The sequence below is a fragment of the Saccopteryx bilineata genome, chromosome 9 (genome assembly GCF_036850765.1).
Source record: "Saccopteryx bilineata isolate mSacBil1 chromosome 9, mSacBil1_pri_phased_curated, whole genome shotgun sequence".
In the NCBI taxonomy this organism is placed as follows: domain Eukaryota; kingdom Metazoa; phylum Chordata; class Mammalia; order Chiroptera; family Emballonuridae; genus Saccopteryx; species Saccopteryx bilineata.
This window is the reverse complement of record NC_089498.1, coordinates 71,208,424-71,225,918: the sequence shown is the minus strand read 5'-3', so window position 1 is coordinate 71,225,918 and position 17,495 is coordinate 71,208,424. Positions and strand designations below refer to the sequence as shown.

Sequence of the window (17,495 nt, the reverse complement as noted above, 5' to 3'; positions counted from 1 at the left end):
TCCTTTAGTGTATCACTTCTAAGTCCTCCTAACTCCTAAGACTGGTTAGGCACACTTCAAACCAGGCCCTTAGCCTTCAATTCATACCTGTTTTTATCTTAGCCATTAGGTGTTAACCTTCATTTTAATCATAATGGCTTGTCTTTAAACTATAAGTTCCTTGAGGAAAGGGACCATGCCTTGTTCACTACTATATCCCTAGTGATTAATATTGTGATGGGCACATGGTAGAGTTCAGTCTGTTGTATAAATTATCGAATATGTACTCCTTGCACACCCTTTTAGTTAACTACACCTAGAATTTTTTTTTTTTTTTTACAGACAGAGTCAGAGAGGGATAAATAGGGACAGACAGACAGGACGGAGAGAGATGAGAAGCATCAATCATTAGTTTTTCGTTGCAATACCTTAGTTGTTTATTGTTTTCTCTTATGTGCCTTGACTGTGGGTCTAAGCAGATTGAGTAACCCCTTGCTCAAGCCAGCGACCTTGGGTCCCAGCTGGTGAGCTTTGCTCAAACCAGATGAGCCCGCACTCTAGCTGGTGACCTCGTGGTCTCGAACCTGGGTCCTCCGCATCCCAGGTCTGACGCTCTATCTACCGCGGCACTGCCTGGGCAGGCTACACCTAGAATTTAAAAAGCTACACTTAATCATGTCACCAGTTTATACAGCCCTTTAATGTAGAAGGGATTTCTTTTTTGTTTATTTGGTTTTTGTTTTGTTTTGTTTTTTTTTTTACAGAGACAGAGTCAGAGAGAGGGATAGACAGGGACAGACAGACAGGAACGGAGAGATGAGAAGCATCAATCATCAGTCTTTCATTGCACATTGCGACACCTTAGTTGTTCATTGATTGCTTTCTCATGTGCCTTGACTGCGGGCCTTCAGCAGATGGAGTAACCCCTTTCGAGCCAGTGACCTTGGGCTCAAGCCGGTAAGCTTTTGCTCAAACCAGATGAGCCCGCACTCAAGCTGGTGACCCCAGTCCGATGCTCTATCCACTGCGCCACCGCCTGATCAGGCTTTTTTTTTTTTTTTTAAAGAAAGTGTACAGCATATTGGCTTTATATATATATATATATATATATATATATATATATATATAGAGAGAGAGAGAGAGAGAGAGAGAGAGAGAGAGGGAAATATAGAGAGAGGGATAGACAAGACAGGAACGGAGGAACGGAGAGATGAGAAGCATCAATCATTAGTTTTTCATTGCGCATTGCGACACCTTAGTTGTTCATTGATTGCTTTCTCATATGTGCCTTGACCGCAGGCTTTCAGCAGACTGAGTAGCCCCTTGCTTGAGCCAGAGACCTTGGGTCCAAGCTGGTGAGCTGCTCAAACCAGATGAGCCCGCACTTAAGCTGGCAACCTCAGGGTCTCGAACCTGGGTCCTCCGCACCTCAGTCTGACGCTCTTATCCACTGCGCCACCACCTGGTCAGGCTAGAAGGGATTTCTTATTTTTTACTACATATCCTATGGAGGAATAACCTGAATACAAATACACCATACTTTGTAAAATGTAGGTAACCTTAAGTAAAATTAACTGCCATGTTTTAGAAAAAATACTTAATGCATAATGAAAAGAGACAATAAAAGATTTTTTAATTCAAAGGTATACTGGATAAGTTGATCTGTTTACATCAAGTCTTGTGAAATACTTTTTAAAAAAATACAACCAACTTTTTTGCAAACACCAGACACAAACCCCAAGTATGATGACCTAATTTTTGGTGGATAATATACATGATTAGGTGGAAATTGGTAAGCTCACACTGGTAGATTATCTATCTAGTTCTCAGTCAAAACTCCGTTTGTGGCCTCCACTTCTTGATCGATTTCTGTTCCCACTTCGTCTTCTACCATCTTGTCGACTTCCTGACCGAATGCCCTGTCGATTCTGTCTGCCTGACCGGCCACCAGATCGACCACCTGACCGACCTAACCAGCCTGAGCGCCCATTTGACCAGCCACTCCTCTGTCTGGAATTAGAAGATGTATTTCCATCATAATATTCTTCAATTTCAGGTAACTTGGCTGGCACTGAGAGGATCCAGTCCGAATCAAGCCACTCTGCCTGTTGGGGAAATTTTTAGGATTAATATAAATGTAAAATTGGAACCATAAGCAAATATATGAGTATAGGACACTCTTTTTATCAAATCTATTGTTTATTAGCTAAAGGCCATTAAATTCAAAGTACATGAAATAAAATTAAAAACGGGGAAAAACCACATATTAAAAGCACATTCACAAAAGTTCCTAAGTTTTAGTCTCAGGAGAAACTCTCAGGCTCATTGTGAGACTCTCAATTCATACTCAATTTATATATTCTAAAAGAAAACACTGATTTCTCTGCATAAAACAGGCTAATTGAAATTAGTGCATTGCTTTTAACTGGTATATTGAGAAGCAAGGCGTGAGAGCTGCTGAGAGATTAAAAACCTGTAAACACCAGCTGGGAACTAAAAGAAATGTAGCCATTAGAAACAATTTGATATGGGGATAGACAACATACACAAATCTGCAGCTCATAAGAGCATCAATATTATATCCTGCTACATTAACTCTTCTTCATTGTGATCATGAGTTGCCAAGTAAAGTAAATATTAAAATACCTTGTTGGTGAGAGTGAGCAGAGACAAACACCCACAACCATTGTTGGCAATGTATGACCAAAGCCTTAAAAATGTGCAAACCATCTGGCCAAGCAGTCATCTTTATTTTTTTCCCCAATTTTTATTTATTTATTCATTTTAAAGAGGAAAGAGAGTGAAAGTGAGTGAGAGAGAGAGAAAGGGGGGAGAAGCAGGAAGCATCAACTCCCAGAAGTGCCTTGACCAGGCAAGCCCACGGTTTTGACCTCAGCGTTCCTGGTCAACGCTTTATCTACTGCGCCACCACAGGTCATGCCAAGCAGTCATCTTTAAAAATTAATCTTAAAGAGATAAACATAGCAATGTATAAAGAGTTAGCTATAACAACATTCAAGGCTAACCTGTTTATGATAGTGTATTATTGGAAGTAATCTAAATGTCAGAAAATAGGACATTAAGAAAAGTTGGACACCCATATGGCCAAGTGTCAGGGAGTCATTAAAAATAAGTAAACTAGGCCCTGGCCGGTTGGCTCAGCGGTAGAGCGTCGGCCTGGTGTGCGGGGAACCCGGGTTTGATTCCCGGCCAGGGCACATAGGAGAGGCGCCCATTTGCTTCTCCACCCCTGCCCCCTCCTTCCTCTCTGTCTCTCTTTTCCCCTCCCGCAGCCAAGGCTCCATTGGAGCAAAGATGGCCCGGGCGCTGGGGATGGCTCCTTGGCCTCTGCCCCAGGCGCTGGAGTGGCTCTGGTCGTGGCAGAGCGACGCCCCGGAGGGGCAGAGCGTCGCCCCCTGGTGGGCAGAGCGTTGCCCCTGGTGGGCGTGCCAGGTGGATCCCGGTCGGGCGCATGCGGGAGTCTGACTGTCTCTCCCCGTTTCCAGCTTCAGAAAAATACCAAAAAAAAAAAGAAAAAAAAAATAAGTAAACTAGCCCTGGACAGGTAGCTCAGTTAGAGTGTCATCCTAATATCCCGAGGTTGTGGGTTCGATCCCTAGTCAAAGCACATACAAGAATAAACCAATAAGTGGAAAAACAAATCAGTATCTATCTCTTCCTCCTTCTCTCTCTAAAACTAATTAAAAAACTTTGTAGTCAAAATGTAACAAAACTTACCATTAAAATAAAAGTAACTGTATAGCTAACAGATACATATTCATAGTATGTTCTGAATTTTTAAAGACTTAAAAAACAGCCTGACAAGGCAGTAGATGGAGCATTTGCCTGGGATGCTGAGGACCCTGAGGTCACTGGCTTGAGTGTAGGATCACAGACATGACACCATGGTCGCTGGCTTGAGCCTAAGGTCACTCGCTGGCTTAGTAAGGGGTCACTGGCTCGGCTGGAGCCCCCCAGTCAAGGCACGTATGAGAATTCAATCAATGAACAACTAAGGTGCCACAGCTATGAGTTACTGCTTCTCATCTCTCTCCCTTCCTGTCTGTCTCTCTTTTTTTTTTTTTTTTAAATTTTTTTTTTTAATTCATTTTTAGAGAGGAGAGAGAGAGAGACAGAGAGAGAGGAGAGAGAGACAGGGGGGAGGAGCTGGAAGCATCAACTCCCATATGTGCCTTGACCAGGCAAGCCCAGGGTTTTGAACCGGCGACCTCAGCATTTCCAGGTCGACGCTTTATCCACTGCGCCACCACAGGTCAGGCCCTGTCTGTCTCTCTTAAAAACAAAACAGCCTGACCTGTGGTGGCGCAGTGGATAAAGCATCGACCTAGAACGCTGAGGTCACCAGTTTGAAACCCTGGGCTTGCCTGGTCAAGGCACATATGGGAGTTGATGCTTCCTGCTTCTCCCCCCTCTTTTGCTCTTTTTCTCTCTCTTTCTCCTCTCTCTAAAAAATAAATAAAAAAAGAATTTAAAACAAAACAAGAAAGACTTTGAAAACAGAACAACCCCCTTATTTCAAATTATGTATATAAATACGCACAGGGATGCAATAGGCAAATTCTACAATGTATGAATCTAGTGGACAATCTCTTTCATCAACAGATAAAATACAAGGAAGATTTGGTCCTGCTGGTAGCTCAGCTGGTTAGAGCATTGTCCAGATATGCCAAGGTTGCAGGTTCCATCCCCAATCAGCGCACTTATAAGAATCAACCAATGACTGGGTGACTAGAACAACAAATCAATGTTTCTTTCTCTCCCTTCCTCTTTCTCTAAAATCAGTAAAATTAAAAAAAATATTTTTTTAAAGTGTGATACAGGAGAGTGTAGAAGTGGAAATTGGCCATGAGTTGATAACTAATGAAGTTAAGTATTGGGTACATGAGACTTTTTAAAAAAGATTTTATTTATCAATTTACAGACAGAGGAGGATTCACCGAGAAGTATCAACTGATAGTTGCTTCACTTTAGTTGTGCACTGATTGCTTGTCATATGTGCCTTGACCAGGCAAGCCCAGGATTTTGAACCCGTGACCTCGGCATTCCAAGTCAATGCTTTATCCACTGCGCCACCACAGATCAGGCCATGAGGATTTTTTTGTGTGTGACAGAGATGGAGAAACAGAGAGAGGGGCAGACAGACAGGAAGGGAGAGAGACGAGAAGCATCAATTTTTCATTGCTGCACCTTAGTTATTTATTGATTGCTTTCTCATATGTGCCTTGACCGGGGGGGCTACAGCAGGCTGAGTGACCCCTTGCTTGAGCCAGAGACCTTAGGCTCAAACTGGTGAGCCTTGCTCAAACCAGATGAGCCTGCGCTCAAGCCAGTGACCTCCAGGTTTCAAACCTGGGTCCTCTGTATCCCAGTCCGATGGTCTCTCCACTGTGCCACCGCCTGGTCAGGCCATGAAGGTTGTTTTTATATCTTTTAATATGTTTAAAATTAGTTATAAAAAATGTTTTAAGATACAGAGTAGATTTTTTTATTAAGGAGTTTATTGATTTAGGCATGGTAATGATATTGTGACTACGTTCTTAATCCCTATCTTTTAAAGAAACATGCTCAACTATTTAACAGAAAAAAAATTTAAATACCTGTAACCTTTCTGACTCAGTAGTGGGAACATCAAAGCAAACACCCTAAAGGCAAAATGAAATAATTTTTATTCAGATGCATATGAGTTAATTTTTTTACTAACATGCTAATACTTGCTGGTAATCTTTATATTCACTAAAAAAAACATTAGATGTGTTCCATGATTGCTTATAGGATTAAAACAGCTAATATGTAATAATGCACAACAGAGTGTCTGCTTATTTTACTTTCCAAATCTGAAAAGTAACTAAACACAGTATCTAATAAGAATCTACTACTACTAAGACTCCACAGCATTCTCTAGAAGTTTGTGTAGACACCATAATGTTCCATGTCCTTTTAAAATAATCTAATTAATTCACTTAAAAATTTAGTGCCAGAACGTTTCTCTCCTGAAGAGTTACAATGTTCATCAGATAATGAGAATGATATAATGCAAGATGTGTCCTCTTCGGTTTCATTGCCAGTTAAGTTGAAAGTTAACTTAATAATACTTCAAGTACAGAAACTAGTTTAGCCTAAGGACCTTGTTATATTTTTCTGTCCCCTTCACATTTTTTCTGATTGTATATATGTCTCATAGTTGCCACAACTCTTTCTGAATGTAATATTAAACTCTGAGATAATTATTTCCAATAAACAATCAAGTTAATAAATTCTAGTAAAATTAGATGAATAAATATAACATCTTTTCTCAAAACCATTAAAGATACCAGTCACTAAGATAACAGATGGTTTTAACTTTGCTATTCATATATATATTAAATTACTTAATTCACTTCATTATCTTCACTAACAACTAATAGCTGGCCACTCAAAAAATCAATATTGTGTATTCCCTAAATTACAGTTGTTTAGCTGTTGCAATCATAAGTTACTTAGTCTTTATAGAGAATAAATACACACAATATAATAAACATATAAGGACAGAAATGTAAATAACTAGGATATCAGATCAAACTAAACAGAATAACTAACAGTTTTTTAGGGTAATGTATTAGTTAAATAACTCCCCAAAAATTTACAACTGGAAACAGAATATATTATTCATCCCATTACACTTCAAAAAAAAGAAAAGAACAAAATTTGCTAATCTTTATAAACATTTAGGTAGTTGATTAAAATCCTATTACTTGTGTAGAAAAGCCTACCATATTTCCTTTTAGGAGACACATTCTGGTAATTTGGGACACAGCATTACTACTCAGCTTTTTGTTAAGTTCTTTCCAAGCACAGCTGACATCCTGTATTTCTTCTGGGCTCTCCAGAGTCATGGTCACAAACCCCTTAAGGAAAAGAAAGTCACATTATGTTTGGGAAGAAAGCAGCAGCAGCAATGAAGTTCTAATTCTATAGCCCTTCATGACTTAAACATGCCAACTTATGAGCAAACAGCATAACATGGCTGCTAAAAAAATAATGGTTCTTTGAAACTATAATAGAAAATGAATGTTTATAGATCACTGAAAGTACATTCTTTATGTGTTGCTGTAAAGACTATTTAATTTTAATTATCATACTTTAAGAGATAATGAAACTAGAGCATCAGAGAAAAGGTAGGTAGTGAAGAATTAAGGAAGTCAATTCTGAAAGAGTCCAAGTTAGCTAGGCATGGAAAAACAAGAAGAGGCCCTGGCCGGCTGACTCAGTGGCTAGAGCGTCTACCCAGCATGTGGAAGTCCCAGTTTGATACCTGGTCAGGGCACACATGACAAGCAACCATCTGCTTCTCTCCCTACCCCCCTTCACCTCTCACAGCCAGTGGCTCGAATGGTTTGAGCATCAGCCCCAGGCACTGAGGATAGCTTGGCTGGTCTGAGTGCATCCACCTCAGGCACTAAAAATAGCTCAGTTGATTTGAGCGTTAGCCCCAGACAGGAGCTGCTGGGTGGATCCTGCTCTGAGTGCATACAGGAGCCTCTCTGTCTCCACAGGGAAGGAAGAGGAGGTGAGGGGACGGGAGGGGAGGGGAGGGGAGTCATAAACCACTTTAAACCTTTTAGTGACTATTACATTAGCAAAAATTACTTGTCCTCTAAAAGTTCACTGGACAGGAAAAAGATCATGAAGAAGATATATAGAGGCATTCATTTAACAAATATTTCAGTGCCCTCTTTGTTTTTTTTTTTTTAAAGATTATTTTATTGTTTACCTAATTAGATTTTTTTTTTTTTAAAGAGACAGAGAGTCAGAGAGCCCTGACAGGGACAGACAGACAGAGGGACGGAGAGATGAGAAGCATCAATTATCAGTTTTTCGTGGCGACACCTTAGTTGTTCATTGATTGCTTTCTCATATGTGCCTTGACCATGAGCCTTCAGCAGACCGAGTAACCCCTTGTTTGAGTCAGTGACCTTGGGTCCAAGCTGGTGAGCTTTTGCTCAAACCAGATGAGCCTGCGCTCAAGCTGGCAACCTCAGGGTCTCAAACCTGGGTCCTTCCACTTCCCAGTCCGACGCTCTATCCACTGCGCCACCGCCTGGTCAGGCCCTCCTTGTATTTTTTTTAATTATTTTTTTAAGATTTTTTAAAAATTTATTCATTATAGAGAGGGGAGAGAGAGAGAGAGAGAGAGAGAGAGAAGGGGGAGGAGCAAGAAGCATCAACTCCCATATGTGCCTTGATCAGGCAAGCCCAGGGTTTTGAACCAGCAACCTCAGCGTTTCCAGGTTGATGCTTTATCCACTGCACCACCACAGGTCAGGCCCCTCTTTGTATTTTTGAGACTCGACTAGGTGCTGGAGATTCAGCAGTAAATAGTCCTTCCTCTCATGGATGTTACATTCTAGTGTATGAAGGGGGACAGTGATGGAATGGGGTAGACAGTAAACAAATAATATACAGCCTAACAGGCGGTGGCGAAGTGGATAGAGCGTCAGACTGGGACACAGAGGACCCACGTTCTAAACCCTGAGGTTGCCTGACCAGGCGGTGGCGCAGTGGATAGAGCGTCAAACTGGGATGCGGAAGGACCCAGGTTCGAGACCCCGAGATCGCCAGCTTGAGCGCAGGCTCATCTGGTTTGAGCAAGGCTCACCAGCTTGAGCCCAAGGTTGCTGGCTCAAGCAAGGGGTTACTCGGTCTGCTGAAGGCCCGCGGTCAAGGCACATATGAGAGGGCAATCAATGAACAACTAAGGTGTCACAACGCGCAACAAAAAACCACTGACTGATGCTTCTCATCTCTCTGTTCCTGTCTGTCTGTCCCTATCTATCCCTCTGTGTCTCTGTAAAATAAAATAAAATAAAATAAAATAAAATAAATAAATAAACCCTGAGGTTTCTGGCTTGAGTGTGGGCTAATCTGGTTTGAGCATGGGATTATAGACATGACCCCATGGTAGCTGGCTTGAGCCCAAGGTCGCTGGCTTGAGGAAGGGGTTACTCACTCTGCTACAGTCCCTCTCCACCATCAAAGCACATAATGAGAAAGCATTCAGTAAACAATTAAGGTACCACAATGAAGAATTGATGCTTCTCATCTCTCTCCTTTCCTGTCTGTCATGCAGAATGTCAGATAGGACCCTGGCTGGATAGTTTGGTTGGTTACAGCATCGTCCTGAAGCACAAAGGTTGCCAGTTTGATTCCTAGTCATGGCACATACAGGAACAGATTGATGTTCCTATCTCTCTCTCTCTCTCTCAGTAAAATCAATAAATTTAAAAAAAAATCAAAGAATGTAAGATAGTAATAAGGATCGTGAAGAAAAGTAAAGCCAAGCAAGGGAACAGAGAGTAGACAAAGGGGTAAGATCTACTTTAGGGTGATCAAGAAAGACCTCTCTGATACAGTGATATCTGAGGAGAATGAAGTGAAGGAGGTAGCCATGTGGTTTTGTTTTTATAATTTTTTTTTTTGCATTTTTCTGAAGCTAGAAACGGGGAGAGACAGTCAGACAGACTCCCGCATGCGCCCGACCGGGATCCACCTGGCACGCCCACCAGGGGCGACACTCTGCCCACCAGGGGGCGACACTCTGCCCCTCCGGGGCGTCGCTCTGTCGCGATCAGAGCCACTCTAGCGCCTGGGGCAGAGGCCAAGGAGCCATCCCCAGCGCCCGGGCCATCTTTGCTCCAATGGAGCCTTGGCTGCGGGAGGGGAAGAGAGAGACGGAGAGGAAGGAGGGGGGGGGTGTGGAGAAGCAAATGGGCGCTTCTCCTGTGTGCCCTGGCCGGGAATCGAACCCGGGACGTCTGCACACCAGGCCGACGCTCTTCCACTGAGCCAACTGGCCAGGGCAGCCATGTGTTTATAAGGAAAGAACATTTGAAACAGTGCAGGTAAAGACAATGGCCTTGTGCAGGAGTAGGTTTATGTCTGAGTAACAGAAAGTAGATTAGGGTAGCTGAAACAAGCAGGGGGAGAGATTTAACATAGGAGACCAAAGAGGTAACAAAAGAAAGACACCCTGTAGGACATCCATGGTAAAAACTTTGGATTTGGTTTAACCCATAAAGAAATTTCAAACTACTAAATACTCTTATCTAGACAACTGATTTAGACTCTTAAAAAAAAATCAATTAAAGGCCCTGGCTGGTTGGCTCAGCGGTAGAGCGTCGGCCTAGCGTGCGGAGGACCCGGGTTCGATTCCCGGCCAGGGCACACAGGAGAAGCACCCATTTGCTTCTCCACCCCTCCGCCGCGCTTTCCTCTCTTGTCTCTCTCTTTCCCTCCCACAGCCAAGGCTCCATTGGAGCAAAGATGGCCCGGGCGCTGGGGATGGCTCCTTGGCCTCTGCTTCAGGAGCTAGAGTGGCTCTGGTCGCAACATGGCGATGCCCAGGATGGGTAGAGCATTGCCCCCTGGTGGGCAGAGCGTCGCCCCTGGTGGGCGTGCCGGGTGGATCCCGGTCGGGTGCATGCGGGAGTCTGTCTGTCTCTCCCTGTTTCCAGATTCAGAAAAATGAAAAAAAAAAAAAAAAAATCAATTAAAAGAAAAGCATGACTGACTAGGCAGTGGTGCAGTAGGTACAGCGTCGGACTGGGATGTGGAGGACCCAGGTTCGAGACCCCAAGGTCGCCAGCTTGAGCGTAGGCTCATCTGGTTTGGGCAAAGCTCACCAGCTTGAATCCAAGGTCGCTGGGTTAAGCAAGGGTTACTTGGTCTGCTGTAGCACCACAGTCAAGGCACATATGAGAAAGCAATCAATGAACAACTAAGGTGTCACAATGCGCAACGAAAAACTAATGATTGATGCTTCTCATCTCTCTCCATTCCTGCCTGCCTGTCCCTATCTATTCCGCTGTCTCTGTAAAAAAAAAAAAAAAAAGGCAAACAGTCCCAAATTAAGAGAGACATAATAACCAAATTTAACACATAAACTTTTAATTGGATCCTACTTTTTAAAAAAAGATGTATATGGGGGGGTGGTGAAAGGGAGGGATAGAGTTGGACACATTAAGTCACTCTCAGCAAAATAACTGGCTAAATCATTAACACCTGACAAGTGGAAAACATCAGATGACCAATCTGTACTTATTTATGCTACATCGAGTAAGTGACATGCACGTTTACATCCTCGCTCTTTGTTCCCCTCTCCCACAAACTCTCTCTCCCGTCATAGTAAGTAATAAATCTTTGAACTACCTGCAACCAATGATTCTGGTGTAGTTTGTTTTAACATCTGAAACTGACATGTTGGGCCAGATGTCTCTTTCTCTCCCTCTCTCTCTCTCTCTCACACACACACACACACACAAATACATGTGATCTTTTTGTGTGTGTGTGTGTTTCTTTTTTTTAATTTTATTTATTCATTTTTAGAGAGGAGAGAGAGAGGGAGAGAGAGAAACAGAGAGAGAGAAAGGGGAGGAGCTAGAAGCATCAACTCCCATATGTGCTTTGACCAGGCAAGCCCAGGGTTTTGAACCGGTGACCTCAGCATTTCCAGGTTGACGCTTTAGCCACTGTGCCACCACAGGTCAGGCGTGTGTGTTTTTCTGAAGCTGGAAACGGGGAGAGACAGTCAGACAGACTCCTGCATGCGCCCGACCGGGATCCACCTGGCACTCCCACCAGGGGGTGATGCTCGGCCCACCAGGGGGCGATGCTCTGCCCCTCCAGGGAGTCGCTCTGTTGCGACCAGAGCCACTCTAGCGCCTGGGGCAGAGGCCAAGGAGCCATCCCCAGCGCCCGGGCCATCTTTGCTCCAATGGAGCCTCGGCTGCGGGAAGGGAAGAGAGAGACAGAGAGGAAGGAGAGGGGGAAGGGGTGGAGAAGCAGATGGGTGCTTCTCCTGTGTGCTCCGGCCGGGAATCGAACCCGGGACTTCTGCACGCCAGGCTGACGCTCTACCACTGAGCCAACAGGCCAGGGCCCATGCGATCTTTATTTTGCATGGTACTATGTTACATTCACAGAATGTGTATGTTTCTCAATTTGCATGGTTCCATGGCAACTTAAAAAATGAAGAATAGGTTTAGTATGCAAGTTTCAGTTAATACAGTGCTGTGCAAAGTGAAGGTTTCCTGTATTTTCCTCCAGAAAGATAGATACCAATTTTAATCTTTTCTCAAGTACATATAATTTTCTCATAGATTTCTACCTTATCAGAAGTGATCAAAGATCGTGGTTCAAAATTTGATGCACCAGAGATATGGGCTAATGCTGCAGCCAATGCATCCACTGCCCCTTTTTCTTCTATCAGTCTCTGAGCTGATGGTCGGAAAAAATCAACGGCAGCATAAGAAACAGAAGCCAGAGACCTATGGTTTAAAAATAGCAAATTTCCTTGGTCAAGGCAAAGGGGAAAAAAATTAAAGCTAAAAGAATGAATGGGAAAAGAGCAATGTTTTTATATTAATTAATATAACTAAGTGTCTGCTGGTAAAACTGGTGATTAAATTTTCTGATATTTGAACTAGGAGAGCTTAAAGATGAACAGCCTAATACAAAAGAAAAAATTATTCAGCAAGGTCAGAAAGCATACCTGATGACATCCATGCTTTTAGATTTAACTAAATCCATTGTAGAAGGAACACCTACACGTTTAAAAGTAATTCCCTGAAAATGAAAGAATTACATTAAAGAAAAATGGAAATCTTTACAATTAATTCTTAAATTAATAAAGTTTGTTGAATTTCCATTTCTTGGACTTAGAAATTTCCAAGCCCTAGCAATCAAAAGATCTGCTTTTTCTAATAAATCACCAATTACAAAATCTAGAAAGAGAAAAGAGATTTTTTGAATTGTCCCTTAGTTACATACATGAAATTTCGCTTGCAAAATAAAGTTGATTCAGAAAAAGGAAAAAGATGCTGTTTACAACTATCAATTATTTTTATTACCTTATCTCATTATATAAAGTATATAAAATAGTGTACAAAAAAGTCATAAAACGAAATAGCAGAGAAAAGGTATAATTTCTTATGGAAACTGGCTATTGTACCATTACTCAATATAATCTTAACTATAATACCAAGACAATGCCATAGTCACCATTACAATGCTGGACATTAAGAGGTACTGAAATCACAATCCAATTCTGATTTTAGTATCAAGGGAGAAATTCAAGGGAAAAATGAGAAAGTCAGCTCCTCTGGCCCTGGCCAGGTAGCTCTGTGGGTAGAGCACTGTCTCAGCATGCTGAGGTCGTGGGTTGGATGCCCGTTCAGGGCACATATGAAAAGCAACCAATCAATGCACAATGAAATGGAATGAGTTTTAATGAGTCTCTCTCTCTGTCACTCTCCCTATTCCCTCCTTTCTCTCTCAAGTCAATAATTTTTTTTAAAGTTTAAGAAAATAAGAAAGTCAGCTCTTCCATTTTCACAATAAAAGCCCTATTAAAACAAAGTCTTGCTTTCCTGACCAGGTGGTGGCACAGTAGAGAAAGCGTCGACCTGGGACGCTAAGGACCCAGGCTCAAAACACTGAGGTCCCTGACTTGAGCAAGGGGTCACTGACCTGGGTAGTCCCCCACCCCATCAAGGCACGTATAAGAAAGCAATCAATGAACAACTAAAGTGCCACAACTATGAGTTGATGCTTCTCATCTCTCTCCCTTCCTCTCTGTCCCTGTCTCTCTCTCTCGTTTAAAAAAAAAAAGTCTGGCAGCTAATATAAATTTAGCTTTCCACATGCTTCATATCCAAATGCAGCTTAACGTAAGAAAAGTTTTCAAGATCTATTTGTTGAGAACAAATATAAAAAGAGCACTTTTCTAAGGCACTATTTAGATAATAAGCCTGAAATAATTCAACTCTACTTACTGCTTTTTGTTCCACGTATCTTAATTGACCTCTTTCTCTTGGTTGATAAAAACATATACAAATCCCTGTCCGGCCAGCTCTACCTGTGCGTCCAGAGCGATGAATATAGGACTCAACATCCTAAAAATAAAAGAGGTAACACTCTTTAAAAACATGGTAACTTGCACAGTCATTTCAGCATCCAAATAATAATACTATTGATATAATAAAACTACTTAGTAATAACATTTTTACTTAATACTGTTGCTTTTTCCAATATCCCAAAAGAATTTAGGACAAAAGGGATATGATTTAAAACCTATTATCTACATAATCCAAGGACTCTTTATATGGCAATGTTTTATAATTCCCTTACATGAATTCATGCTTCAAATCTAAATAATGAAGTTAGTAATCTGCAAAGTCATCAGATTCTGATCAGTTTAACACCATAGTGACAAAAATGGCTAAGAGCAAGAACAGATTACATCTTTCATATCCAAAGCAATATTTTATAAATAAAATGTCAATTCAGACAGCTGTTCTTTTCCCCAAATGGAATCTCATTTCCTACCTGTGGAGGAGAACTCTGAATCACCAGGTCAACCTCAGGAATGTCCAAACCACGGGCAGCCACATTGGTTGCCACCAAAACTTTAAAACTACCTTCTCTAAAGCCTCTCAGTGTAATTTCTCTTTGTGACTGTGCAATGTCCCCATGTAGGCACTGGGCATTCTGTTGAAAGAAAGGGGAAAAGTGTACAGCTCATACTGTCAACTGACAGCACCCTAACACCATAGATTTTGTGCTTTTCTGTTGTTTTTCAGTCTTATTTTCTGATAATTATAATGTACACTTAATCCAAAAAAAAATTACAAAAAAACTTCCCTTAAAATCAGCCTCCTAATATAATAATTCAGTCAGCAGTTTGGTGAATATTCCTTCAGACACTTAAAAAACAAAAAAAAAACCCCACACTTCTCACACACAGTAGCATATACTTTATGTACTTACGTAGGAATCACATTATATATGTATACATATACTGTTTTGTAACTTGCTTTATAAATTACCTTAGCCATTTTTAAATACCTAGAATATAATCCTATTTAATTCTTTTAAAACTGTATATATCGCCCTGGCCGGTTGGCTCAGCGGTAGAGCGTCGGCCTAGCGTGCGGAGGACCCGGGTTCGATTCCCGGCCAGGGCACACAGGAGAAGAGCCCATTTGCTTCTCCACCCCTCCGCCGCGCCTTCCTCTCTGTCTCTCTCTTCCCCTCCCGCAGCCAGGGCTCCACTGGAGCAAGGATGGCCCGGGCGCTGGGGATGGCTCTGTGGCCACTGCCTCAGGCGCTAGAGTGGCTCTGGTCGCAACATGGCGACGCCCAGGATGGGCAGAGCATCACCCCATGGTGGGCGTGCCGGGTGGATCCCGGTCGGGCGCATGCGGGAGTCTGTCTGACTGTCTCTCCCTGTTTCCAGCTTCAGAAAAATACAAAAAAACAACAACTGTATATATCATTTCTTCATATGCTTGCGATAGCATTTATTTTAGCACTATCCTGCTGAGGAACATTTGGGTTGTATCAAAATCTTCACCTCCAAAAACAATGCTACAGTGAACACCACTGTAACATTATGTGTGTATTTCAGCACAATATGTATCTAAGAGCTGGATTTCTGGGTCAAAAAATATGAATATTTGCCTAACCAGGTGGTGGCGCAGTAGAGAGAGCATCAGACTGGGACTCAGAAGACCCAGGTTCGAAACCCCAAGGTCACAGGCGTGTGCACGGGTTTATCAAGCTTGAGCATGGTACCATAGACATGGCCCCATGGTCGCTCGCTTGAAGCCCAAAGTCGCTGGTTTAACCCAAGGTCACTGGCTTGAGCAAGGGGACACTTGCTCTGCTGGAGCCCCCTGATCAGTGCACATATGAGAAAGCAATCAATGAACAACTAAGGTGCTGCAACAAAGAACTGATGATTCTTGCCTAACCAGGCAGTGGATAGAGCATCAGATTGGAATGCAGAAGACCCAAGTTTGAAACCCGTAGGTCACCAACTTCAGCATGGGCTCATCTGGCTTGAGCACAGGCTTACCAGCTTGAGCGCAGGGTTGCTGGCTTAAGCATGGAATGAGACAAGATCCCATGGTCGCTAGCTTGAGCCCAAAGATTGCTGGCTTAAAGCCCAAGGTCACTTGTTGAGCAGAGGGTCATTTGCTCTACTGTAGCCACATAGCCCTGTCAAGGCACATACGAGAAAGCAATCAATGAACAACTAAGGAGCCGCATCGAAGAACTGATGCTTCTCATCTCTCTCCTTTCCTGTCTTATCTGCTGTCTGTTCCTATCTGTCCCTCTCTCTGACTCTGTCAAAAATAATAATAATAATAAATGAGGTTGTACCCATTTACTCATCAACATTCTAGGAGTATTCATTTCCTCATTCTCTACTCTTCTGTATATTATGAATCATTAATTCTTATTAATCTACTATGCAAAAATGACTTGCCAATATTATTTCAATTTATATTTCTCTAATTTTTACTGGTTGAACCTATTTATTTATACTATTTACACATTTATTACCACTAATATTGTAAAATTTTTTTCTAGTATTATGTATTTCCTAGTATTCCAGCCACTATTAAAATTTAGGAGTTTATAACAATGATTTAACCCCAACAATGTCTAAACCTTAGTATTTAAGCCTAATGCATTCATGAGTTAATTCACTGAGTACTTAGTATGCACCAGGTACTATGCCAGGTTCTAGAGCAAAAAAGAAACACTCCTGGGGTCCTGGCCTGATGGCTCAGTAGATCAAGTGTCAAATTGGTGTGCCCCCGGTCAAGACACATACGAAAAGCTATAAACGAGTACACAACTAAATGGAACTAAGTGAAACGAGTTAATGCTTCTCTCTCTCTCCCTGCCCTTCCTGTCTTTCAAATCAATGCAGAAGTTAAGAAAAAAGCAAAGAAACAGCCCTGGGATAGACAAGTTGACAGGCATTTTCACTAAATTGTGTATGTGTTATATAACAAAGCACAGGATGCTATAAGAATACCAAACAAGGATATCTAGCTCAATCTTATTTGAGGGGAAGGCAGCACTAAAGCTGAGACTCGACACATAATAAGGAACCAGTAATCAAGTAAAAGGGGAAGAGAAGGGAAGAGTTCCTAGCAGAAAAACTACACATACCGTATTTCCCCATGTACAAGACAATCCCGTGTATAAGACACACCTTAATTCTGGGTCCCAAAACTGGAAAGAAATGTATTAAAGTTACTGAACTCAATTTTATTCATCATAAAATTCATATAACTCCACATCATTGTCAAAACTCCCATCCATTAGCTTGTCCTCATCTGTGTCTGATGACGAGTCCCTGTCTTCATATATTGCCTCGTCCTCAGTTCCATCTATGGCATCTGAAATGCCACAACCACTGTATAAGATGCATCCAGTTTTTAGACCCCAAAATTTTCAAAAAACGATGCATCTTACACATGGGGAAATACGGTAAATAGTGCACCTGGGGGACTACAAGTATCTGAGTATTGCTCAAGGCTAGATTGGAAAAAAGAACTGGTGAGAGATAAGGCTGGAACAGAATACAAATTTTATCCTGAGCCCAATATGGAACAACTGAATGACTGTAAGCAAATTATTATTAACATATTTGCACAGTAGAA

General features: G+C 42.0%; 1 protein-coding gene across 5 annotated transcripts in view; it reads right to left on the bottom strand.

Annotated features, from left to right (window-relative positions):
* Positions 1–1,587: 1,587 nt before the first annotated feature.
* The window catches only part of DDX50 (DExD-box helicase 50), a 43,327-nt gene continuing 27,419 nt past the window's right edge, over positions 1,588–17,495 (bottom strand). For 4 of the 5 annotated variants that reach the window (XM_066242805.1, XM_066242801.1, XM_066242802.1 and 1 more), the window contains 7 exons: positions 14,362–14,523; positions 13,809–13,928; positions 12,527–12,600; positions 12,143–12,302; positions 6,750–6,884; positions 5,598–5,642; positions 1,588–2,084 (listed from right to left, as the gene is read on the bottom strand). In XM_066242805.1, coding sequence (XP_066098902.1) covers positions 1,806–2,084; positions 5,598–5,642; positions 6,750–6,884; positions 12,143–12,302; positions 12,527–12,600; positions 13,809–13,928; positions 14,362–14,523 — 975 coding nt within the window. In that variant the 3' untranslated portion in view covers positions 1,588–1,805. The remainder of the gene's footprint in view (positions 2,085–5,597; positions 5,643–6,749; positions 6,885–12,142; positions 12,303–12,526; positions 12,601–13,808; positions 13,929–14,361; positions 14,524–17,495) is intronic. The other variant, XM_066242803.1, reaches the window with a different exon arrangement.